The following is a 27,532-nucleotide window of genomic DNA, read 5'->3' as shown; positions in this document are numbered from 1 at the left end:
TTTACGGCCCATTGCATTAAAAAGGTATTGTGTGTTAAAAGTACATCATGATAAAGAACATATTTTGATTTAATCAAAAAAATACCTGAGACTTAATATATATGTATAGAAAAATGATTAAATAATGTATAAAGCCTTGCAATACAGTGTGTCCTGACCTAAAACAGTTTATTTGTTATATTCTGTAACAATGAGTTCCTTTTCCTGTGGACATAAACTCTTTAGGGTTACACTCAGGCTTAGTGTTGGGTGGACTATTGCTTCAGCTTGCATAGTTTCTCTAGTTTCCCACTGCAAACTATGCATTGAAATCAAATTTTGTCATTTGCTCCAATGAAGCCATATTCTATGTAATTCTCTTGATATGCTGTTCTTTTATGATTCAATATCCTCTTTCGCCTGATTTATTCTCCTGATGATTACTTTGCAAGCTTATGTTGATAATACTTTTAAATAGTATTTAATCTAAATGTGTACAATCAGTAGTTTTATGACTTAAAACGAACTGAGGGCTGACTCCTGTATTTTTATGACGTTAAAAAAAACTTAATATTCCAACAAGATGACTTGAATCTGTGGCGCCCCCTGTGGTGGGAATCAATACTTTAAGTTGTTTGTTTGGAACCTTCGAATTCAGGGGTTATTGAAACATCCCGTTCCTAGTGTCAAAGCCTTCTGGTTTTTATAGTTCTGAGAGTTTTTGTCCCGAATTGTGTGTGAGGTAAGACTTTTTTTTGTCAATGACAGCTGCGACAGTGCGCATGCGCAGCGCTCCCCCTCTCTCTCTCTTTGCAGGAGAGTGGACGAGCTGTGTGTGAACTTGTGTGTGCGCGCGCGCGCCTGAGACGAGCTCCTCTCCCTCTGGATGATATGACCGAGCTCCACCGGACGACACTTCACTTCCCCAGCTCCAACTCGGCCGCAGCTCGGTGGTAGCTCGCGTTGTGTTCAGGGACCGTCGCGGTGCTCCGGCTCACGGCGGGGTGAAGCTGCTGGCCTTTCCAGGGGCTCGCTTGGCTCGAGGGAGACGGAGGACGGAGAGGAGCCCCAAGCTGGTCGGAACGGTGGACGTTAGCATCGGAGCTAATCAGCCCCAGAGACTTGAGCCTGGATTACCGTGTTTAGTCGAAGCACGTCTGCGGCGTCTACTCCGGAAAACATGAAGATCACTGTGGATTTCGAGGAATGTCTGAAGGACTCCCCGCGGTTCAGGTGAGACGTGACAAGCCGAGCTTCTTGTCTTTCTTTCTTTTTTTTTTTTTTATTTCCAACGCTCATTTAATTTCCAACACTGAGAGAGAGAGAGAGAGAGAGAGAGAGAGAGAGAGAGAAAGTACAGCGCGAGCTCAGTCACGACGATCGGCAGTAAGCAGCGAGCTGTTTGCTCCTGACACTTTTCTATTTTCGTCCCGTAAGAGAGCCGAGGCCAGCCGGGGCAGGCTGCTGCTGCCGGGCCGGCTTCTCTCGCCTGTTTCTGCGGATAAATCGTGGAAACATTAAACGTGGACACAGGAAATCGCACAGTGTGGCAGGAAGCTTCACCTGGACCTGGTGTGGTGCTCCTGGTCACGACACGACTGGAAATAAACACTCCATTCATCCATTTCCTCGTGTAATCGAATAGTTAATAGATTTATTAGTTATTTATAACAACTGACCAATCAGTTTTTATGCAAAAGCAAGAAAATAAACATGTTTTCAATTGTTTCCTTTTTTTTAATTTCTAGAATGAAACAAGCAAACCTACACGGAATATTTCAGTTTGTATTTAAATAACTTTCTATATTTAAATTAAATTATGAAAAAAAAAAAAAACTTCTATTGACACTGATATTGTGTCCAAACAAGTCAGTTTTCTGTAATGAAAGTCTGATTTATCAAGGTCTTATCTATCTATTGATGATCAGTTGATGGAGATGACCAGATCAATGGACTGAAGGCCCATCCATACCTTTATTGACCTCCAGTTCACCCAAACATGTCACAAGCCTAATTGGATTTTACCTGATGGACCTGCTTCCTGCCCAGGGTTACCAGCCTATGCAAATTGTTGACTCTCTAGTGGTTAAAGCTCTATAGAAGATCAATGGATTAAATTATTACACTGACTCATAATTAAAGTTGTGTTGGTCCAGTCCCTCCACTGATCCTTTAATGTCACATTGGTCCCAAACAGAAGCTCAAAATAGAAATGTTGGTTTTATTATCAGAGATCTAAACGATTTTAATGCAAGACAAATTTGTATGTAGCATTACAACTCAATTCAAAGTGCTTTACCAGGAAATTAAATGCATACATTAAAAAATAATGAATCACTTAAGAACAACATAAAAGGAGACTATGACACTTTAATTAAGTAAATGTAAGCACAAATAATTGTGTCTTAAGGCCTTTAAAAGAAAGGAGGATGTCCTCAGGTGTTCCCGGAAGTTTGTTCAACACGTGAGAAGTATAGGAACTATAAGCTGCTTTACCTTGTTTGCTTCTGACTCTGGGAACACTTGTAAAACCTGCTGAAGACCTCAGTCTCCATCTGGATGTTTTATATTCTACAAGTAAATCTAAGATGTATTCACACCGGAGACCATTCAAAGCTTCATAGACCAGAAGTAACATTTTGAAATCAATCCTCAGACAAACAGGGATTGAAGCTCAGGTGTCTTGAAGAAAACTGTACAAAAACTGGTTTATTTTCTTGTCAACTGCAGATTAACTCTAACCCTCACCCCAAATTCAGCTTTGATAGGGTAGTGTAAATCTATTAAAGACATTAAAATGGTTCACAGTTAATTGATTAACTAAACGATTATCTAATTGGAGTTATTAATTAACCTGTGACTTTATTTAGCTTTGGCATTCCAACACTTGTACAGGACACATAAATCTGTTGGGAATATCTTGTTTTATGGTCATGGGAAAAAAAAACGGGTAGAAATACGACAAAGTCTGTAGTGATTAATAAACGTTTGTACTGTTTTCTACTGGGCAATGCCAAATACGAATGATGCAGTTGGATTTTTGCTCGAGATAAAAAAGAATGTATCAACTTTCCTGAGGTTGAACTAATCAATTCAGTACAATCATGCAGAAATGAGTCTGGAGTTTTCAGTGCTTTCTGTTGTTGTTGAATGTGTAAGTGGATATTGACAAAACTCAGCCACGGTGGGTCACACATCTTAAAACCTAACGTCTGAATGAGCTTATGGATGTGGGGTCAGGTGGTCTGTGTTCACCTGACGTATTCGCACTCATTATTCCGGTTGTGTCCCACAGCATCTACATTACTTCACGCTGCGAAGCTGAAAGTTGTGTAAAGTCGGATGTTTGCCCCTCAGCTTTGTCACTTTTCAGTATGTTCAGAAGGAACCTCCCTCCCTCCTTCCTCCCTCAGCCCACGCACAATCTACTGCTGCTCCTCCAACATCCTCTGCTTCAAAAAACGAGGAACAGATGTGAGAAAGTTGTTTGCAGAAGAATAGAGTATTAAAAAAAAAAAATACAGCATTTTCCCATAGGGTCGAACAAAGGGAATCATCTCAGCTTGGCTTGTTTAACACCGCCTTCAAACTGCTGTTTTAATCTGTCGGATACCTTTGTATAAATAATGCCACTATACATCTCACTGAGACTTACTGAGAAGTTGGCACACCTCCGCATTTGTGTGGGTTTCATGATTTTTTTCGTTGGATAGATGAATATATAACTTTACATTTTCTGGAGTGTTCTGTTTTTTTCCCCCCACGTCTATTGGAATGAGTTGGCGAAGCAATGGCTTCACTTTGTTGTTCTGAGTTCATGAGGTTTGTACCTTGAAGTTTTATTTTAGCATATATTCATCTTGGCACTAATTGGCACATTAGATTGTAAAAAAAACAAACCCAAAACATTCCCAAACAACCCCAATTGAATAATGAATGAGTTTCACAGTTAAATGTGACATTAAGTGGAACGTTTGCAAGGTATTGTGTTGATCTCGAGTCATTTTCAACGATACTCTTTAATACCCGAAGTCAAAAAAGCCATTGATTGTTCAATAAACAACCGACTGATACCTATTTGATCAACAGTTTACCCTTTTCTCAATGAAAACGGAGCTGCCCGCCATATCCTCGCATTGCTTACATTGACTCTGTGCATTTCAGAACTTCCCGGACTGGATCTTGGATATATGAACGCACGAGTATCTTAAATTTTGTAGGCTGCCGTTCTGCCAGGTCCCTGCAGTTGTGTGTTCCTGGTCACCCAGCTCACCAAAAGCAGCTTCTTTATGGAGCAATAAATGGTTTTATTAAGCACACAGGAAACCATGGCATCACGAGGTATAGTTTGATGGGTAGAGTTTTAAAGACACCACATGACTACTTGTCGAGGGTTACGAGCCTGTTGCTGATTTGCCACAGTTTGTTTTTGTACCTGTGTTGTTGTTTAGTTTAAATCTTTACAGCATTGTTCTAGTAGTTTAGTTTATTCCGAGGCCCTGGACGAATGTCGTTTCTTCACAAAAAATGAGTAAACGACCATCATTTGCCCAAGTTTTTCTAAACAAATTGACAAGACTCTGCTTCTCCACTCAAATCAACCGAGCCGAATGTTTTCTGCAGGGTGATCAAAAACTTTAGAGAGGCCGTATCAGTGACGGCTATGGAATTGGCCGGCACGTCTTCTGGCGTGCTTTGTCTTTGGCGCCCCCCCAACGTTCCCACCTCACTGCCAGTAAAGTCCTTTCTAGTCAAAAATAAATGTCCGAAATTGACTTTGCTGGAAAGCTATTATAGTATGGTTCTTAAAATGTTCTGATGCTTTGTCTTAAGATGAACTCGGATCAACGTTTCTATTCATGGAGGTTTCTGATTCCCGTCCTGTGACCTTTGCATGGTTCCTTGCACATGTACAGTGCAGACGAGGAGCACTTATTGGCTTTTTACAGCCATGGGAAAATTCAAATAAATTCAGGGATCCCAGTTCCACCAAGGTAGCTGGTGGAGACGGTATGTGTGTTGGCTTCAATAAATATCTAAATAACGGTACGTAAAACATTTATTAAATTCCCTTTTAGCTGACACCTGAGTCAGACTCGGTAGAATCAAGGTTTTGGTGTTTCTAGTAGAACTTGTTCTCTTTCTGGACCGGTACCGTGTGCACGACAAACCATCCGACTCCCCCATAAGCCTCTACAGTCCAGGTTCACTCGTTTCCTCGTCAATAGTTTTACTTTTCTGCGGTTTTGACAACGAACAGAATCCAGTCTCTATTTAATCACGTTAAAGTCAAACAAAGACACTTCCCATGATCCCCTGCAGCCACAAGTTCAGCTCTGCCTATGGCTCGTCCTTCTTTGTTGGTATTTTTGAGTGAACTCTGTTCCTAAAGGAGTCAGCATTTTCTCAGCCTAATCTCTACTGGAGGTTTATTGCCGTTTGGAGGCTTGACGCTCCTTCGTCGCGGCACCGTTTTCCACCGCAAAGCGGACTGTTTGGCCAGAAACAGACGACAGGGCTGTTAGAGGAGGAGAGAGAATAGATGAAAACAGATCATCTACACGACCAGCTCTTACTCGCTCAACATCTGTTTCCATTTTGCTGTTTTCTTTCAACTTTGTGCCAGAGAATATAGAGCCCCCAAATGTAGAGACGGGTTATTTTTAAGTGGTAATTTGGCATGGCCGCACTACCCCCCCCCCCTCCCCCCGTTTGTTCTTTTTTTTTTTTTTTTTTAAACCCTCGTCGTCATTTCAGCAGAAAGCCGTCTTCACTCGCAAACCCTGCCTTTTGCCTAGAGGAGCGATACGCTGGTGCAGAGATTCAGTATTTTTGGCAGTGAAGCGTCCTAGCCTAGTTTTCCACATGAGAATAGACGTTGGACTCGGCCTCGGGAGCTTTCCTGGCTCCTCCTCAACTATGATTGTTGAAAATTCCCTTCAGAGTGCTGTGGCTTTTCTTCCCACATGTTTAGGAACAAATGCTTAACATATTTGATTTCTTTCCATCCCGTTGAACCAACCCCCCCCCCCCCCCAAAAAAAAAAAAAAGAATTATTATCCTCAGTATATTTTTCATTATCAAGTCAGCGACGACGTGTTTGTTGCTTCAGAACCACGATAATGACAGCTGATTAGCAGCAGTCTTCCCCCCCCCCCCCCCCCCCCCCCGTTGTGTTCGTCTCCCCGACACGATTGTGTGCCCTCGGTGGGTTTTGCTGAGTCTTGGTTTGGGCCGAGAGCCACCGGTTGGAAGTGTTGTGTTTCACTTTCCCTTGAGTCCTCCACAGCAGCTGCAGAGACAACAGATCACTGACCGGCCTGGTGAGCAGATCTCGTACTGATTAGTCTCCCTTCAGAGCCCAGCCGGCTTGTTGGGACGCTGCGCTTGTTGTGCTTTGATTTAATTGAGCCGTGGTTCATTTCCTTTTAATGGTCTTCAGTAACGGAAATTAAAAGCTAATGACGTGTGAGGACGAATGCCGGGCTGCTGCACCACTGTAGTAATTGAGTATAGAAGAGGCAAATAAAGCACAATACTTGAAATGACCGAAAACACAATATTTTAACCGCCTCTGAAATAAGGTTTTCTGTGATTGGCAAATAGATGACGGTTTTTCTAGTCAAATTATATTGATTTTTTTTCTTTGAGCTCATCAAATTAAAATCGGTTGTCCTGGTTTTATAACTGTCTGTAACACAGACATCAACACTATTGATCAATGTGTTGTATTTAAGTTGCATCAAGGTGTTTTTTTTTGTAGTTTTTTTAATATTTTCATGCCAGTTTGCCAAGGTGCTGTGTGGAAGGGTTCGTGCTGCTTTCTTTATTCTTGACCCTATGTTTCTGGAAGCTCATAATTAGCATAATAAACATTATTTTTGGTGCCGTCTAGCAACATCCTGCTCAGAACAAATCCAGTCCCCTGATTTCTACCACACTTGTGATGCTTGCATAGGAGCCAGATCATAAGCTAATGTGTGAGTTGATCCGCACGATGCTCGGCTTTTGGATAGGTCACAACAAAACATCTTAAAGGTCTCGAGGAAGAACTCGTACCACTTCTACGAGTGTTCCAGAACGAGCTGATAGTCATGCAAAGGGAATAGCAGAGACGGATCTTTTGGAAATGGAGGATTTCATAGTTATTATATAATATTGGAAAAGGCTGTCGTGGAGCGAGATGGAGAAAAGAGGTTATTCATGCCAGTTACTTCTCCAGGAAGTATTGTATCATTTACAGTAGTTTTGAGTGATTTCATAACACCTCAAAAATATGTTGACTTGCGCCCCCCCCCCCCCCCCCACATCTATGTACATAGGTGTCACATTCAGTCTTTTCACTGTATTCTGGATATTCTAGAAGCTGTAATCATCCATGTTTGTCCTCGGTGGGCTTCCTTCCTGTCACTTACGCACTGAGGATGTACAACTGAGCGCTAAAACTCGCTCATCGCACCAGCGGGGGCAATTTCCCCAAAACTTGTCAGTGTTTATCTTTAAGCAATGACCTCATCACGTTGATGTTGTTGAAGCTCTAATGGTGGGTTTTTACCACAGAGGACCCCCCCCACCCCCACCCCCTACCCCCACCCTCCTCTATGTCACCACTCTCTAACAATTACAGGATCTACGTCACGGTGCTGAAGCTCACTCCATTCTCCACATTTCCATCGACAGTAACGGATTCACTGGGCTGGATTGTTGCCTGCTTTTTATTTTTTTTATTTTTTTAAGTCCAGTGGAATTAACCCTCGTTTTAATCGCGCCGCGAAAAACAACACTTAATCTATTTCCCGTGACACATAACACTGGTGTCAACATGTAGAGATGACGAGGTCTGCGTGACACTGGACTAAATATAGTTAGAAGACATCAGAATGAAGGTTTAATAGAGAGCTGATGGACACCGAATTTATATCAGATGTAAGATTAATGATGAAGTCGGCTTGTTTTGCCTTGTAATTCTTTATTTGCATACCTCAAATGTAGGATGGGACTCTACATTAAATTAGAGTTTCTAAACTTGGCAAAAGTGCCTTTGACATTTTCCGCAACGTGAGTCACTTTTATTGTTGTAGTTTGGCTGCTCGGGAGACTGGTATTAACTAGATACTTAAAGCAGCATGTACAGGTGGATACCATCAGGGGCCATGAGGAGCAGAATATGTCAGATGACCTCGACAGTAATCTGACGTTTTATAAACCACTGTTTCCTCATCATGAGACATTTTTGTTAACAAATTCAATTTATACTCAGGTGTGACTTAGTCTGGAAATTACAACAATTGTTGCATCAAGTTGAACAATTACTTATTTTTGTATCAAATCCTTCCTTCATTGCATGGATTCCTTGGTGAATGGACTATACATTTGCTTTAAGGAAGTTTTACTAAATCACTGTCTTGGTTGCATAATGCTCAATTGACGTTGCAACCCTAAAAGTGTTCACTGTACTATTGAGATGAAAGATGAGCAGAAACGTTTGAAAAGCCTGAGTTTTCAGCAGCACACACAGAAAGACTTCCTCTGGTCTTGTAATGAACCAACAAATAGTTTTCCAAAATTAAAGGGTTGCAGGTTTCCAGCCAGACCGGGGGATATGTGGGGTTTCCTCTGCACTGGGAGCCGTCCTACAACCAGCAGGCAAGTGCAAATGTGCTGGTAGCAGATGGTCTGGGAGTGTCGGCTTATGTCTTGGAAGTGGCGACCTCTGTGGCGCCGGCTCATAGGAGACTCCATTGAGCCGGCGACATGAATGACGGACCTGTTCACCGACCTTACTTCTGCATGCGGCATGCGCACAGTCTGCATGGCCGCCCGCCAGCAGCCGTGCATCACGCCCCGAGGGGCGGCACTCTTTTGTTTTTGGGAGCGTGGACGCTGAATCACCGCGGAAGAATTAGGTGGCTCCGCTTTTGTAACTGATAGAGAGCCCTTGACAAACCGAAGTAGGCCGAGGGTTGTAGGGTAGGGTAGGGTAGGGTAGGGTAGGGTGCAGATCAGTGTTTATGTGCATGTGTGTTGATATCAAACAAAAATAAATGACAAAACATTTCACCTCTTCTCTAGATTGAGCTGTTGCTATTGGTGTTAGCGTCTGAATCCACAGCCTAAAGCTTATGTTTATATGGGGAGTCTTAATTAAGTTGCGCAGGTATTGTTCACATTGACATCGTTGAGCTAAACTCAGAATTATGCCGGAACACCCCTAAAATGTGTATTTTTGTTCAATAATTGGGACTAAATTGTACTTAAATACCATAAAAACCCTTGAAATAATTATAATATAGAATATATCTGTATATTTAGTGGGGTGGTGCCGTTTTGTATGCTCTCGCTCAACATAATTGTGAAGGCGTCCATGTTGCTTTTCTCACTGATGTGGTAGAGACGGGCTTTCTTGATGAGCTGTCGTCTTCCTCATACCCACACGTCTCTATGTGGCCTCAGCACCACCCTCACACCCAAACAGACCTTCAACCAGGATGTCTAACTTCCCTAATTTATATTGTTTCATGAAGTGAAAAAAAGCTAGTCATCATAGGTTCCATATCCCTTCTCGGATTGTATTCTTACCCGCTGAGGACTGTCAGTAAAGGGCGTGCCCACCACCGAGCTAGAAAGGTAAACAGATGTGGCAGATAGGATTTCTTTCCACGAGTAAATCTCCCGACAAATGTCCAGAGGGTTCATCAAACCATTTTTGGAGAAGTCGATTATGGAATTAACAGAGTTTCATTTTTTTAATAACACACCTCGATGTATTTAGCCGTCACACTGCAAGCTGTTGCCGCAAGACTTTCAACCAGGCCTCGCATTACTCCAGTCTTGGCTTCTTTTTCCTGGTTGCCACTACATTTTTGAATTGTAGTCTTTCCCGTGCCGAGATCATCAGGTCAGAAGTTGCTGTTGCCCCCCCCCCCCCAACGGCTTTAAAAGTCGGGATCGGGTGGCAATGGCAACCGGGGAATTCTCTCCCACTGATAGACAAATTCCAGCATCGTGCACTTTAGCCTCCGTTTTTCTCATAACTGCTTCATACAATCATGTGGAGATGCACTTTGTTCAGGTGAACCTGTGAGGCAGCTCACCGACCCCTCCTCTACGCTCTCAAAGTCCACATGATTCACTGGTGGGAATCATGAACTGGTGTTTGTTGTTTTTTTTTGGTTTTTTAAGTAAGTGAGAAGGATAAAAATCCATCTGAAACTGAAGCTGGTATCATATGAGAAGTTGTTGGATCCCGTTTTCACCCTGCGATAATCTCGGGGCCCCATTTCAGAGCCATCTGCGTAAATCAGCTCTTCATCTTGGCGTCAGCTGAGAGTGAAGAAAGTGTTGGTCAGCGTTTTACAAGCCAGTATCAGTTCAAATTTCTCTAAAGTGCTGCCATGGTGTTTTTCAGGTTCCCACTTTGTATTTTCTTTCTGTTCTCTGTGTGTACTCCATGCGTTGTACTGCTCAGTGTTTCAGAGTTCAGTTTTTATAAGGGGGGGGGGGGGGGTTGTGCGTTTAGAAAGATGTCTGCTCCTTTTGTTCTCTGCAGCTCATTATCCAGACTCGTGCTGGACATGCTCCAAGGTTGCAGTTGTGAGGCAATAGCCTCGATCGGCCCCTCCTTGTCTTATTCTCCGTCAGCACTTTCACAAGTTCAAACCACAGGACTGTCATCCTCTCGACGGCGGGGGAAATGGTCATCCTCCCGTGGATGACGGTGACCGGGCAGACAGTCCAGTAGAACGTTCACACGTAACCCTTCAGTACGCATCTTTTCAGTAGCTGAAAAAACCCTCGACCGTTTCTTGGCCAAGCTTTCTTTAAGTCAGTCCTGAGCAAACGGCTAATCTTACATGATGTTTGCCTCGGAGCATCGTCAACTACAATGGGCTTAAGTGGATCTGAGGAAAATTAAAATAATCACATAACTTTCAGTTAAGACTATGGGGGATTGAGTTTAGATCATATCAATGTGATGTAAAAGTCAAAAACCAACACCTTGTGATGTGGGGGGGGGGGGGAGCAACTCCATGCAACTTGATATTCCTAAATAAAATATAACAGCAGAATTGCTGGATGCTACACGACCATACAGGTTGATCCGGCATGACTTGATGTGCTATAACATGACTTAACAACATACCGAAGGATTTATCAAGGCTGGACGTGATGCGACACGACTTATTGAAAAGTAAATATGAAATGACTTGATGTTAGTGACAACATGTATTTAATGTGGTGTATCTCAGTAAATATTCAATAAAATATTCCACAACACTGTGTGCTTTCACACCCATACACCTATATATCACACTTTATAGGGTGATTATTCACACACACAATGAATTTAAAAATGATGTTATATCAGGGACATGTTCCATACGAGACTGACATTTTTTTGTAGCTTTTTGCCATTTGTGCCATATTGTTTTTTTAGAATTATTTGGTAGTATGAATGGAGGATTAGCCCATAGACCCACCAGGAACCAGGATGACTCTGACCTCGGATGCTTTCACACCACCGTAGTTCACAGCCTCCAGCCTCCAAGGCAAACAGTCATGCAACATTCAGCAGACAAACGTTCTCAAGCTTTGGACACACTGTCGGTGTGCAGTCTTTATTACTTTTGACCTTGTTTCTGCCCTCCTCGTCTTCTTAAGTTCCGAGTTCATTCCACTTTGTTTGGGTTGGTGTCAACCTCTAATAAAAACGGCACTCCGCTGTTGCCAAGACCTTTTCCTTGGACTAGATTTGTTGACTTAGGAAGTACAGACGGTACAAAGTTCACCAAACTGACAGGAGCTCGATGAAAGCGCTACTATCGGATGTTTGAATCAAATTATGCAGCAAAGCAGACTTTCTTTTGCTGTCAAATTAATTTTCTAAGTTAAAGGGGCTCTTGAAGAGGCGAGTCCTGTGGTCGTTTGACTAAATAAGACCCAGTTTGGGCTAAAGGAAGCTCAATTCATGTGTTTTTGCATCCTCACAGGTCCACTTGCATAGTGTTGGATTTATTGCAGTGGTATATATATATATATATTCTTTTTTTTTTTTCTTTCTCATTTTGTACTCGTAATTATAGGAGTCATATTTACTGTGATGTCTGTTTATGCTCAGACAAAATAATGTTTGTGAGTGTGTAACACTTGCAGCCTGAATTTTTTTTGACTCCTTGATGTGGAACAATTCTGACTAACGGGCGTTGACAGCTGTGTCGGGACTCCGACATATGGAGGAACTCCTAATCTCCTTTCTACTTTTGTAAACATCTGGCCCCTCATCAGTAAAATCACTCCATGACTGAATGGTTTTTTTTTTAATACTTGGATATCACGCTTGTGTCTCAACAGGGGGACGAGACACAATTGGCTTGAGCTGAGATGATCTGTTTTACAAGAAACAAATAGAAAGGATGAGTCATCCAGCTTTGTTGTAGCAACCTTTATGTTGGTACTGTTGCTAAACTCGCCTTTCTGATCACTATCACTTTCAAGTGGGTAGCGAGGGTCATCGCTCTCAAGTCAACAGAAACTACAGATACTGGCTGCGGTTAAGCCCGACATAATCTTAGGCCCAGATTACACAACATTCCAGGTGAAAATGCAGGGTTTTTGCATTTTCGTGTCAGGAAAGTTTCAGGTTTACGTGACGATGAGGACGATGAGGACACTGTAACTGATGGAGTTTTCATATAGAGGGTGCTTGTTTTTGCAGTGAAGTTGCAATATTTGTCCATCGCAGGTGTAAAATACAGAAATAAATGACTGTTGGTGACATTTCATCTCTGTAACAACCACAGGGATGTTTAAAATTGTATAGATGAGCTCTCAAAGACACGGAAGATGAAAATGTTCAAAGCGCCCGTGCTTCAGGGCGAGGAATTGGGTCTTCTTCCTCCCTCGAAGCTTGTCGGCTGTCGATCCTGTGGAGAACCAAGCTGTGCCCCGTCACGTTGTACACGACACGGTGCCAGACATGATTTCAGACCTGCAGCATGACCCCAAGATGAAGCTGTGTGTGAGCACCAGTCAACATGTCTCCGGTATTGGCCTCAAAATGGCTTTAATGTGAAAACGATGGCATTTGCTGCAAATGTTTGCCAACGGCCGGCCATAAAATGAGTAAATATGCCTAAAAATATGGACCAGATTGCCTCAGTGGCAGAAACATGGAAGCCATTTTAAGTAGGATGAATTTTATTTGGAAGCAAATGTCACAGAGATATAAACACAGCTTCTATTAAACAACCCAAATTGAAATTGTTTAACTTTGTGCTTTTACAAAAGTCATTATCCGGCTGTCACTAGAAATATAGGAGTATGTAATACATTGTGTAATAACAATGACTACCGGTACTTTCAATGTGCTTTTCCCAACTTGACTGATCTGCATGCAGAGAGCACAGGCTGCTTCACAATGTCACACATCTGTATCTCTCTTGTATCACTCATCTGTGTTTTCTGTCCCTGCAGGGCCACCATAGAGGAAGTGGAGGGGGATGTGTGCGAGTTGGAGTCCAAGCTTGACAAAGTGAGTACCACCCACAAAAACAAAACAAAACATGGCCTCATTGTTTGTTCACTCCGCTGTGAGTGACGAGCGACGGGCTCCTCAGGCGTTCTTCCCTGGCCGACGGTTCCTCAAGACTCAAACGTGACCTTCAGACCACCTTTTGATAGACGCTGACCACTGCAGAAAATCCACATCCCACCAGAGCTGCGAGACGCTCTGCTTCAAACACACTAACTTTGAGGGCAAATTGTTCACTCGCTGCCTAATTTCTTGCAGCCACTTGCAGGTAAAATGATATTGTTGTTAATATGTACTTTACCTACCAGTGGCCTTACTCTTTAGATTTTTTTTGGGATTACAATGCTGAGCAGAAGAATCCATAATACTGCACTTTAGGAGTGTTACGATTAGCAGCGTGTTTCAAATGCACCAGTGAGTAAACGCCAACGGTCTGAATTCCTTTTTGCTCAAGCACCTTGTAATTATATTATTTGTGTGAACCGGTTTGAAACTGAAACTGAAAGTTGACGATCGGAAAGAATGTTACTACAGGATTATCAGGTTTTGGCCCCATATTGTGTTCAGTAACTAATACTTATGAAACCTTAGGATACAAAATTTGACATCAACCTGAAAGTCTTTGGCTCGGCCTCACATCTGTGTCCAGTTGTCAATCAAAATTCATTATTTAGAACTCTTAAAGGCTGAGAACAAATGTGCAGAATTAGTGGGAACAGTTTGAATATTCTGTCCTTATTTCCATGTTTTCTCACAGTAAAAACTGAACGAGGAGAGCGTTTGTTCCCCTCGTTGCCATATTGGTTTTATCCTCTGATGTGATTGCTGGAATATTAGCACAGATTGAGTGTTTCATTGTATTTTGTTGTGAAATATGTGATGTTTCCCTCTGACAGGAGCACAGTGACAAATCCCTAGTTCATTGTTTCTGGACTTACAGTCGCACAGTGCCTCCTCCTCCTCCTCCTCCTCCTCCTCCTCCTCCTCCTCCGTGACTCAGCTCCAGTCTCACTTCCCCTCTTGCTCTTGAGAAGACAGATCCACCAAAAAGTGTGCGCTGCAGTGATGATGTGTGTTGATATGGGTGGAGTTGTGTTGAAGAGGTCAGAGTTACAGTTGAGCGTTCTGACCGGTACTCACACAACCACACTGGACTGAAAGTCTTCCCTACTTTTACCAGTGCAAAGCATTCGATCGGCTCCCATAAAATGAAAACCTAGAGCAAGGAAAGAACTCCAATGTGTACATCAGTGTACTGTGGAGACGCAGGGAGGAATTAACTGTACTGGGCTGTTTGCTTGACGTCTGACTGTAGGGACAGTTTGCTGTCGTCCAGATCTCCCAGTTAGAGCAGAGAGACAGTCTGCGCTGTGAGGTTACCTGAATAGATGGACAATTCTCCGAACAGCAAAGTAATTCTCTCTCTGTTTGGTTGTGGTCCTGACGTGGAGCCTCAGGCTCCCTCACGACTGTTTATAGTTTGTGAGTGAGGCTCTACCATAGTTTGAGTTTCTGCTTTCTATTCTCAAAGTGCCCAAATGAACAGATCAGCATGTTCTCATGTGTTTATATGTTTGTTGAGAGCAACGACTTCTTCTTCTTCGGTTAAATTAAGTTCTGCTCCTCTCTTTTCTTCTGTTTTGTGGTCAGTAGGTTTAAACGGTGGATTCGTCACTGATAATGTTTCACACATTTCTGTTTTCCCTGTTGGATTGCGGTCGTCCTCCCCTCTGCCACCAAGGTTTAATGCCAGTTGACTAAAGGCAGTAAAAGCAGGTACAGGTTGTACGTCACACTTGTTTTTTTCCAAGCACCGACGGTAGACCGACGACTCGTTTTAGACTCCGTCTGTGAATTTGCTCACCCAGCTCTGGCCATCTGGCTTGTAGCCTTCGCTCATTTCTTCATTACATCAACAGCCTGTCCACTTTACACCAGGCACAGTCGTCTCTCTTTCTGCTCCTTTGTTTCCACTTGTTTCTATACAATTTCAGGTTTCCTGGTTCAAATTATGCCGTGCAGCATTTTATTTCTGGTGACGTTCGGTTTGCGCTGTCGGTTAAACGTTTAATGCCATAAGTCGGCGTTTTAACCATTTCCCAGTGTTAGTCACAATCTGGTTTTTTTTTGTGGTATTTGGCTGGACGTTTGGGACTTTTTCTCCGTCGACAAATGATTTAGGCACACGCCTAAAACTTTTACACATTTTTATTCCCTCAAAGATTCACCGGTCCAATCCTGCATGTTTGTGTAATTGGCCAGATTTTTTAATCAGTGAAGCGAGTTGCCGTAAAGTCAGAGTTTGTAATGAAGTCATGGAGTTGCTCTGGCTTCAGGCTGTGTCACCTCTTGTGTGTGGGAGTGGATGGAGGGTTTGATGTGGGTCTTTATAGCTTCAAATGATCTCCTCCCTCCATGCGTCACGAGGGAAAGAAGCGTCTGTTTCTAATTGCAAGCATCAAGCGTCTTGTGTTCCAGCATTAGTCTTCTCCTCTCCACCTCCAGGATTCCAACCAAATCTGTGAATCCGGTGTATATTTTTAGCAGCCAAGCCTCCACGTTTTTTTTTAATCAGCGTTTGCCCTGAAGAGATGACCGGCACAGCTCCTGTCGTCTCTCCACTCGAACGTCTGCCTCCCTCTCACGTCAGACCTTTTTCCCCCCTCTGCCTCGTCTTCTTCTGCTCTCCAGTTGGTGAAGTTGTGCATCGGGATGATCGATGCTGGAAAAGCCTACAACGCCGCCAACAAGCAGTTTGTTAGCGGGATCCGTGAGCTCGCACAACAGTCCACCAAAGATGAGGTCATCGAGGTAAAGGACATATAACCTTCCCCGATTTTGGAAGATTCTGTTTAGTGTTCTACTCCTTTTAGTCTGTAAAACTACAATGAAGTGTACATTTTGTGATTTCTCATCAGTGAGATGACACATTGCCTTTGCGTTACTTCTTAAGTGCTTCTATTATGATATGGATATTTAAATACAGGCCCGGGTATTTGACCTGAGCTATTTAGTATGTTTCTGTCTTTATTGATGTAATGAAGGACACATTGGACGTATCCTCGCTCGTCTCACCAGCCTCTGTCCTCTCTCTCTCTCTCTCTCTCTCTCTCTCTCTCTCTCTCTCTCTCTCTCTCTCTCTCTCTCTGTCTCTCTCTCTCCACAGTCCAGTCTCACAAAGTTTGCCGAGAGCCTGCAGGAGATGATCAACTATCACACGGTATTCTGTCCCTGACACGTGAAACCGGATGTACCGTCACTATTTTTTTCCCCCCTTGTTGCAGCTGGGTGATGACAAAGCCCGCAGGATTATGGTCTGGACCAGCTCTGAAGCTCGCCAGAGTTCATGTTTATGGCTGGGAAGGACAGAAGCAGACAGAAAAAGTGGGTCCGTGCGGGGAGGGGAGCAGCAGGATAATGGAGAAGGAGCAAGTTTTAGGCGCTCAAAGGCTTTGCCTTCTGGTTGAATGTAAAGTGGCTGTCATAAGCAGCCTCAAGATGGATTTCGTATCGCTGTTAAAAAAAACATTGTAGAGGGAGAAAGTGTGCCAGCCTGTGGAGCACATATTGTCCTCAATCAGGGGGGGGAAACAAAAAACCTTCAGTTGCAAGATATTGAGAATGTTCCATTGTAAACCACACTCTGAATGTCAACAATGCTTTGGGATTTCCTCTCGCATAAAAAAAGACAGTGACTTATTTCTTCCTCTATAAAAATAAAGTTCATGGGACAGAGAGGAGTTTCCTGTCCTATAAAATGTTCTCAATGCATCTCATCTTGTGCACTTTTGAAAATACGTTTTGCATCACTTAAGTAAAAAAAAAAAAAAAAAAAAAAAAAAAAAATAGCCATCGTCATTTTTTTTTAAGTGTTGCCCCTTATTCAGCTGAAATACATGAAGTAATACTCTCATGTTGGCTTTTTTTTTTTTTCCCAAAATATGAAATTGTATGTTACTCTCAATCACAACATCTCACATAATAAACACATAAATATTTTTTCCATAGCTGGTTTTAAAACTCCACCACTGGATATGGTGTGATCGGTTTGTTGGTCTCCTCACGTGGCATTTTCCACCAGGCATGAAAATCACATTTCAAAAATGACGACACAACTTCTCTCTGACCTTCCATTAAGACGCAGAGAGAAAGACATGAGGTCAGCCAGAGGCTTTTAGTCTGGCTCATGCTTCGGAGTAGATACATTTCCCTGTCAGGATTGTCCTCGTCAGGGGTCGTCACTGTTTCCTCAGAGGAACGTGTTCACAAAGATTTCCCAGCTGGCGTCGTTCTGTCTTGGTTTGTAGAGATGGCAAGAATAAAAAAAAAAAGAAACCAGAATTTACCTGAGAACTTCTATGAATCAAACAAATACAGTCACAAATTAAAAGAAAAGTAAGTAATTATCTTGGAGATTATTGAACATGGAAGCAAACTGACTGACAGATCTGAAGCTGAAGTGCACGCTCCGACAAACTGATGCACATCTCGGGGTTAAACAAAGACCGAGGAGCTGATTGTCAACTCGTGTTAAACACGACTATTCAAAATGTGGAATTTGACCGTTTCATGTCTCTCCTTGCATCATCTGAGAAAATGTGGGATGGAGAGTTGTGTGTCCGCAAGCATTAGATTATATATGAGAGTACAGAGTGTGACACGTTGGTGTTGGATTTTAAAACGTATATTGGCATGTATTTGGTCAATAAATAGACAAAATCAATGTTGGTTTTTTTAGATAACATGAGCAACTGATGAAATTAAGAAAAAAAAAAAGCACAAAACATTTCATGTAAGCCAATTTAATTTTGTTCATGAATTTATGATTATTCTTGTAACGTAGCAGTTGGATTTCTGTTTAATTTGAGTTGCACATCGACCTTCAACCCTATTATGACCTTGACCATTTTTGTACCTTTCTCACTTTATTGTAAGAATTCTTTTTATCACTTTTTTTTTTTTATCCACTGTCTTTAACTCTTATAAGTCATCTCTCAACAAACTCTATGCTTATATTGCCTTTGTGACAAAAAAAAAGTACACTCCATTAAAACCTCATGCATACATATCCAGATAATCAAATCAATTCGCCACCAAAGGCACATCCGCTTGTAAATGAGCTGCAGTGTCGGCAGACGACAGCGGCTTGGGTTTTCCTTCGCCAAGTTCCCCAAAACGTTTTTCTCTTAAAGCCCCCGGGAGCCACAATGCGATGGCTGCCAGTGGAGACGGCGGTCACATCAGCTGACTGTCAGATAGGGTTTTTTTTTTTTTTTTTTGCCACTCGGCGATGGTCGGGCACATGACCTGCTCAGACACAGTGCTCAATCTGTTCGTCAGCGGGAGCCTCTCCTGGCCACACTGCTCATATTGTCCGCTCCGGCTGCAGGACTGCGCCGTCGCTGCATTTATATAGCGTCTTTTAGCTGCGTCGCTTATTTTTAAGGAAGGCGCGCAGGTTGAAGAGGGTATGACTCGCAAACAGGATTGAGCAAATCACGTCATCTCTCTCTGTCTTTATGAGGGGGGTTTACGGAGTCGGGCTTGTTTGTGTAAATTTAGCAGCGTAATTGCAGGCCTGTGATGTTAACAAACTTCCAGCTACACAGAAATGCTCAATGGCCACTTGCAAATGACGCCATGACCCGGTGAAGCGGTCCAATTAGCAGCATTTTGTACCAATAACGGGCATATTTTAGAACGTTTCATACCTTAATGGTTCTTCTGTGTACAGAAGTAGTCACTCTTTTTTTTTTTTCTCTCCACTTTTCACAGATATTATTTGACCAGGCCCAAAGATCCATCAAGATCCAGCTTCAAACATTTGTCAAGGAGTGAGTATGTCTTCAGACGTGAACGTTGATTATCTATCTGGGTCGTCTCAGTTTTTGAGGGAATCGCTCACATTTATTTCTCGTCTCCTCCTGCTTTGAGGACATCCACATCAATTCCAAAGTAAAAAAAAAGACTTTATTAACTTTTTACTTTTTCTTTAAAACAATTCTATAAAAAAAAAAAAAAAAAAAACCATAGAAAGTGCACACAAGGATAGATTGATTATACCGGGACACAATGATATGGAAGATTTTCCAGTTAGATGTGGGCCTCGTATCTCTTTGTTCTCAGCCTCCTAATACACCTCAGGAACGTCCCTGTATAATTTGGGGGGGGGGGGGGGGGCAGTTTCCACTGTGGTTTGTTTCATTATGAGGATTAGCAGCGTTTGCCCCTGGCTTACCACAGCCAGACGCCCACATCAGCAGCCGCCAGAATTCCGAGCGAAAGCTTGGAATTATGCTCCTGCAACTATTACCCTGTACCTTGTGGCACTCAAATGTGACATAACAAAGAAAGAAAAAAGAAAAGAAGATCAAAGAACAAAAGTGGGGCACTCAGTCTGCGCAAGTCCTCCAAGAAAACTTAAATTTTTTTTAATATAGAATACGCAAAATCTAAAGTGAACACAACGGTTGATATATTTTGAATGATGACCATCATATAGTGACCCTCATCCTCACACTTCTGTTTCCAACGATCAACTTTGGAGGGCAAAATGTTCTCGTGCTGCTTCACATCAACTGCTCACGTTTACGCTAACGGACAACGGCGTTTTCCCCCCGAACACAGTGACCTGCGCAAGTTTAAAGAAGCCAAGAAACAGTTCGACAAAGTCAGCGAGGAAAAGGAGGCGGCGCTTATCAAGAATGCTCAGGCTCCCCGGAACAAACAGCACGAGGTGGAGGAGGCCACCAACATCCTCACGGCCACACGCAAGTGCTTCCGACACATCGTCCTCGACTACGTCTTACAGGTAATTATGAGGTGGAATTGGATTTGGACTTGTTTTTTTCCCCCTATTTTTAAAAAATTATACTCACTTATTTCTTGTAAACCTCTTGCAGGTGTGTCCCAGATTTGATTGACACATTTGTCATGCAAACCTGTTTTGTATCCAGATCAGGAAAAGCAGCCGAGATGATTTGGAGCTTTGTGAAACGTGTGTTGTCCTACATGTGTTTAGTTGCATCAAAATAGCCGACACTCCCTGTGAGCCTGGTGGAACAGTCAGATCAGTTAATTGTATTTGAAGGAGTTATGTCTGGTTGATGTCTTCTGTGTTATTTCATCTTGCTTGGTCGTCGTCGTCGTCGTCTTCTTCTTCCATTGCTTACTCTCACAGGTCCTGGACTCTCATCTCAAATTACTCGTCATTCATTCAGTAAAATGTTGCATCATTTCTAGAACAATGGAGATTTGTCATGCATGAAGGTCTCAGTTAATTGTTAGACAGTTCATATTATAATTCGATATGCAGGCATTGCAGCAATTCTGTAGTACAGAGAAATTGTCAAATTTTTTGCATAACCAAGAAATGGTTAACTGTGTAATGAATAATACCTCTATTTTAATGTTAAGATTGCTGACGTCCAGCTTTTACGTCAAAAGCCTGAAGGAAAAAAAAAAAAAAAAAAAAAGAAGCTGAGCTGCAGACAAAATGTTTCCAACATTATGCTGAGTCGGGGTAAAAATGCTGATGTGGCGTTTAGAGGAATGAACCACAGCGGTGTTTGATTGTGTCGGAGGTCATCCACCTGCCTCGTTTCCACTGAGCACATCAGAGCGTTCAGCTCAGAAACGCAGCATCTCAGCTCAGACGGTCAGAGTAAGAAAATATAGTGGCAGTTTGTGTTTTTGCTTGGAATAGTAGCATGGAAATCACAGCACACTGCATATATTTCCCCCAATAGAAAGGCGAGCTATTTGAATAACCAGGAAATCACAAGAGGAAGACACTAAATTAGAATATTGCAAGATGTTTGTACTAAATTAAATAAATTCCTAGTGAGGTCAAATGTTTAAACAGTAAAATCTGTCGGGCGATTGCAATTTAATATTAATATTCCATACATCCGTCACTATTATACAAAAAGTGTTTATGGTCGCTCACACCCTCATAATGGATGCACAGGAATTTATTTTACATATGCACATGAATGATGACTCATTTATTTTTGTTTTTGTTTTGCTTTTCTTCTTTCTATTCTCCCCAGAAAATTAAACGCGTAACATAGCGATACTGTCATCTTGGCATTAAAAAGTCTAACACTACAACAAAAAATTAAATGCATGTTTAGTTTCAACTAAAATCAAACAAAGAAATACACTATTAAATAATTACTTATTATGCCATTAATTAAAATTGGAATGTGTCATTAACTGTGTTAGTCAGCGGGCTGGACTTAACCAGTCTTCCCTCTTGGTTCGTGTCGTTTTTAAAATAAAGTTTATTTAAATAAAGTATCTACACCATCTTTTTCACCAATTTCTCACTGAAAATAATTTGGTATCGTCATGACTTGATGACACGTTTTAATTTTTTATTACAATTTTAGTCAATAACACATTTAACTTATTAATTCATGTTATATTTATTTAGTTTGAGTCTTTTTGACCTCCACACTATGTTGCTGCGTCGCTGTGAGGAGACGGTGAGGCATTACACTTGTCTTTGATTTAAAATCACTTCATCCCTCATTTACTTGTCTCTTCTCAATTTGTACCGGACTGACCCTCATGAAGCCATTTAACTCTTTAGTGTCCAGATTTTCATTATTGACCGTGCTCATGTGTCAATGTATACGTCTGCTGTGACTCTTTGATGAAATGAAGTCCAACTCTTGAGGAAGCCGTTGAGCTTTCATCTCGCCATTTACTCCTCTTTATAGGAAATCTATAGGCCGGCTGCTAAATCAGCAGATTCAAGGGGATTATATTTCCAGTTTAGTCAGCACTTTGTAAATGCAAGAAACTTGCAGCCATGTTTTTAGGGAAAAACTGTGAGAAAGATGTACGTTTTTCTTTTTTGTTGTTCTTTTTATACTGATTTAGTGGCATTTTTGCTTAATTATACAGTACATGGTTTACAGTGACATGCAAGATGGTAGCGGGAGAGGAGACTAGAAGAAGGAAGTTGTAGGCCAGACTTGCACTTATGACATTTAAAAAAAAAAAAAAAAAAAAAAAAAGTCTTATTCACCCGTATGTGCCACGTAGTGCTGCCGGACCATAAAATGTGACCCTTTTAAACTGTAGGGCTTCTCCAATTGACTGTTGGTGGATTCCAGAGACGGCATGATGCAGCTGCAGTAATATAAAAATATCTTTTGCAATAAAAGGGATTATAAAACCATGGGACTTTAGCCTGACCATAATGTCATCGATCCCAACGTAGGAACTATCTCCCCGAGTCTAAACACAACACAGACGAACAGAAGCCCGCTTGACTAGAAAACTCTGCGCAAGCCCAATTACCAACATGTTTATTCCCTAATGTTCTTCAAGGTTTACATAGAACGGTCAACAATTGCCACAACTTGGCAACAAATTGCCAACTAATTGCTATCAAGTTTTGCTTGTGGCTGCTGTGTTCCCGCTCTGCCTGTCAAATAACGTGGTTTAGGCGGCGCTCCAGTCAAAACTGCTAATTGTGTGTAATCAGGAGGGGGGGGGGGGGGGCTTGTTAAAGTCGTGATGCATCAGTGACTGTGGCTTGGAGATGGAAAAATAAGCTTCCTACTCAGGATGGGAGTTAACATCTGTGTATAAAGAAGCATGGTACGTGCAGGCTGGGGCCAAAGACGGGGTTAAACGTGTATCTGTGTGAAGTGAGCGTATTGTAACTCGTAACTAGTGAATCCATGAGAATAACTGAACATGTTGAAGAGCCTCCAGAGGCCTGGCTGTTTTCCCCTCAACACTATACGCATCACCACGCCCAGTCATGGCCTTGACTTTTTACACAGCAGTTCTTGCTGTTGAGGCAGTAAAAAGGAAGCTTGTGTGTTTCAGCCCCAGCGCCTCACAGTGCACTGGTGTGTCCTTTATCTCCCAACAATAACACCAGATAACCTCAAAGACCGGCTGAGCAGCCTGCAGGTCGGCGGATTAATATGAGGAAGACTTTGCTTTATACGCCAACCCACATTAAAAGAGACAGCTGGGCTTTGAGGAGAGTCGATGATCCAGGCTTTCCAGGACTCTGGAGTGAAGTATAGGGAGCAGGGCTCCCCCTGGTGTCCACGTGCTGAACCACACAAACACGAGCTCATTTCACACTTTGTTTGTTTCATAATCATGTTATTTTGTTTCATCCCCCGTTTTTTGTTTTTTTTTGTTTTTTTTACTTTTCCCCATCTTGCACATATTCTATTTTTTATTTCTCTAATCGCAAACTTTCAAGTCTTTTCTGTCAAAAGTCACGTGTGGTTTTATTTTTCCTCCCGTCCCAAAATTCAAATGTCAAAACTGTTGACCCTATCCTTCAAGTTTCCATGTGCAACTGCGGCTCCTTCACACGCCGTTGTTTTTTTTGTTTATTCCAGATCAATGTGCTTCAGTCCAAGAGAAGATCAGAAATCCTGAAATCGGTGAGTTTGCTTCCGGAACGCCATCGGTTGGCTCACACGTAATCCCGTGAGCCGTCGGACTAATCTGTCGTTTTCACAGATGCTGTCCTTCATGTACGCCCACCTGACTTTCTTCCACCAAGGTTATGACCTCTTCAGTGAACTGCAGCCTCTGATGAAGCAGCTGGGAGGGCAGGTACAGACGTCTTCACACACACATGTCACCAATGACACTGCAGTATCGTTGGCGTGGCCATTAATTAATTAATTAATTTTTAAATGCAAGGATTTGTCAAAACAAACAAACGCTAAATAGTAAACACTTACCGACGCTATACAACGTGCTGAACTAAAACATGGTGGCTCCCTTATTGTGCAGATGGTCTAAAATAGCATTTGGCTCCTGAGCGACCGCGCTGGCGCTGTTGTTCGTCAAAAGATTAAAAATAAACTCCGGTCGCATAAAGAAGCGCGGCGCTATTTTCAGAGCACGGACGGAATTAGTCGCGGCTGAGTTTACATCCCAGAGCGCCGTCACGAGTAAACAGCCGTCATTGCGCCGGCAATTGTTTGTTTACCTTAAGCAGCGTTTATTGTCCAAAGCCTCTTCACCATAAACACTGTTCACACGTGGGTTCAAGTTTGCACCGGCACAGTGGGGGGGCTGCACAACTGGGTGTGTTGTGTTTGTGGCAACAAGTTGTTGTTTTTCCAAACTGCAGCTGTTGTTAGTCAGTTACAGCTGTTTTTTATTCAGATGCTTTCCACCATCAGATAATCCCAGGAAGTGAATTGCGACACAATAAATATGGTTTATTTCTCTGTTTGTTTGTCAGCCAATCTATTCTGATTAGACGCTGCTATTGAGCTTTGAATGTTGACAAACCAATATATAGAAACAATTGTCCAACTGCAATTTGATGTCCTGCCTTCGAATGGCCCCACTCCTGCGTTGTGTGTGTTTTTCTACAACGTGTGCGACGCCATCTTTCTCTCAACCGGATTGCACGGCGGCGTCTGTTTCTGCGGAGCATCCTCTGATAAACAGAGCCGTCCCTCTGAGCCACTCTGCAGCCTGCATGTGACTTCTAGATGACTATCACAGTGGAGCTGCTGTCGGCAGGAATGAGGAAGAAAAGGGCTGGAAACAGGGTTTTCCCACACTCACAAGGTTGACAGACAGCTGAGCGAAACATGGCAGAGAGATCAATGAATGAAGCTCCAGCGTGTGGAACAAAGGGTTTTGAATCCAGGGAAGAAAAGGAGTACATTTTTCCGGACGGATTGAGGAGATAGGGAGGAGCGGAGTAGCAAATGTGGACTTCTGAAGAAAGCTTGGAAACGTGTTCCTGTGACATTTGACACCAAAAACAACACAAGAGGAAAGGAGCAATTAACAAGCAAAAGATGTTTTTGGACGACCGGTGATTTCTAGAAGCCAGTTTTTAATCTCGATCGGAGTGGACGGCATGGTTTCTCACTGTCGTGTTCTGAAGTTGGAGACATCGGACTGGGCTGATATCTCTACACTGACAGAAAGACGTGGAGAAGAGAGGCTGGAGGACTGATTTTTAGAAAGAGATAAGGAGCGGAATGTAGCAAAATAGGAAGACATGGACTGAGCCGCTGGCTCTGCTTTTCAAAGACGGGAGAAGAAAAAAAAACATCAAGGACTGTGTGAGGAAAAAGGGAGAGAATTGGAAAAAAAACAAACTTTTTTTTTAGAAAGCAAACCCTGCAGGGGGTCATTGGGAGAAAAAAAAAAGGTTTTCATGCGATGGACAACTGGAGTCAAACTGTGCTGTGGATTACAAGCCTGTCACACTGAATCTGGAGCGGGACAAAACTTAAAGGAGAGGACGATCGGAGGCTGAGTTGTGGGGAGCAGCAGCAGGGGGGGTTGGCTCTTTTTTCTTTTTTTTGCTCTCCATCATGAAGCTGAAGAAGGTGGAGAGGCTGTGCAGGGAGGTGTGGAGGAGCTGCCAACAGGTCTGATCATACAACTGAAACCTATCAACGTGTTACAAACTGCTCACAAAACACCTAAACTCTGCAGGAAAATGTTTGAACACTTAAGTAAATAACGCTCAATGACTCCCTTATTTGCGAACCATTGTTTTTTTATTATCAGCATCCACTAGTTGTACCTCGTCGTTTCAGCCCAGTTGCTTTAAGTCAACTTGTAGTTTGAGAAGCTCGCTGGTATGTTTCACTCGTGGGTCTCGTGTGAAGTTTAAACTCATTCGGTCCTCAGGCAACGTTGTGTGGTTTCTTCCTGCTCATGTATGTCTGGGTCTTTCTCATCGATGCAACATGATTCGCTTGTATACTTCTGCAGACCATTTCATTGATTTTGAATCTTTTAATACGATATTATAATTTAATTGTGTGTTTTAGATCGTCTTCAAACGGCTACATTGCTGCACGTGATACTTTGTATCTTGCTCGCTTATTAAGGCAAAAGCATGCATTTTATTTTACTTTATTATATATGACAAATATTTCATAAAAACATATGTCCTCTTTCAGTACTCTAAGTGGTTATCTGCACCCCTTATAATAAAACAACAAACAAACCAAAAAGCCACTGGTGTTGAGTGATAGAAGTGTTGAACTCTCTTTCTCACAGTATAATTGCTTATTTCAGTCACCAGATAAATGGATAATTCAGAAAGCCTCACAAATATAAATGATGACTTTAAAGTAGACGATCAGCAACAACTATGTGTGACTTTATTGGGAGACGATATCAAATACAACATCCGATACATGTAGATGCAATTAGTTGAAATTAGATGTACGATCCTTCTTTTTCATTAAATCCCTTTTAAGTAATCCATGCAGTCGGGCGCTCGGCCAACATGTGGCCGTCTGCCTTTCGTGGCTGTCACAATAGAAGTTGCCCATCACTGATTTAAACAATTTTACATTTAATTGCTTGTACAGTAGCTTGTTATGCTGCATCAGTGTAGTTAAAGTGAGTCAAAATGTGTACATACAGTAGCCGCCGACACACAAAATGACACGCCTGCCTTGTTAGTTGCAGGTAGAGACGGACTGACAATGGTGTTGCCCTGGATCGGACCAGTTGTGCAGCAACGGGGGAAAAAAACATTTCCCATCCGATGTTATCAGCCTGCTGCTCTCCTGTCCGCCCATTTCCTCTCCAACAAAACAGAAGCGCTGGCTCTCTGGATTTTTGTCTTTCCTTCTCTGGAGCCGTCGTCTCCCAACACATTCACATATTTCCATCAGTGCGATGATACCACAAGTTTTATCTTTTGAAAAGTGGTTTTACTCTTGGTACGATTCCCATTGATGTAAAAGTTGTAACTGGTGCTCGTCGATCAATCAGTTGTTGTGTGAGGGCTCCGTAAAGAAAACCAATGTGTTCCAGGCAGCTAAATATTATAGATTTCAAACTGCAGTGCTGTTAGTAGCAGTTTTCCAATGAAACTACTCACCACAGGTTCACGGCTTCACAACCACAGTCATTGACCTACAATCAGAGACTGATTCTTTTGTGTTCGAGGCCTCAGACGTCACATTGCAGCTCCAGAGAGTCTTGAGTGGTACACAGTCGGAATTCAATGCCGTAAGGCAAACTGGTACATTT

General features: G+C 42.4%; 1 protein-coding gene across 2 annotated transcripts in view; it reads left to right on the top strand.

Annotated features, from left to right (window-relative positions):
- Positions 1-854: 854 nt before the first annotated feature.
- LOC308137397 (arf-GAP with coiled-coil, ANK repeat and PH domain-containing protein 2-like) overlaps positions 855-27,532 on the top strand; it is a 45,838-nt gene continuing 19,160 nt past the window's right edge. For both annotated transcript variants that reach the window (XM_080506069.1, XM_080506068.1), the window contains exons 1-8: positions 855-1,212; positions 13,453-13,510; positions 16,202-16,321; positions 16,677-16,730; positions 19,286-19,344; positions 20,138-20,321; positions 23,893-23,937; positions 24,017-24,112. In XM_080506069.1, the coding sequence (XP_080362195.1) occupies positions 1,160-1,212; positions 13,453-13,510; positions 16,202-16,321; positions 16,677-16,730; positions 19,286-19,344; positions 20,138-20,321; positions 23,893-23,937; positions 24,017-24,112 (669 nt within the window). In that variant the 5' untranslated portion in view covers positions 855-1,159. The remainder of the gene's footprint in view (positions 1,213-13,452; positions 13,511-16,201; positions 16,322-16,676; positions 16,731-19,285; positions 19,345-20,137; positions 20,322-23,892; positions 23,938-24,016; positions 24,113-27,532) is intronic.

The sequence above is a fragment of the Blennius ocellaris genome (genome assembly GCF_963422515.1).
Source record: "Blennius ocellaris genome assembly, chromosome: 12".
NCBI classification, from domain to species: Eukaryota; Metazoa; Chordata; class Actinopteri; order Blenniiformes; family Blenniidae; genus Blennius; species Blennius ocellaris.
This window is presented reverse-complemented; position numbering and strand designations above follow the sequence as displayed.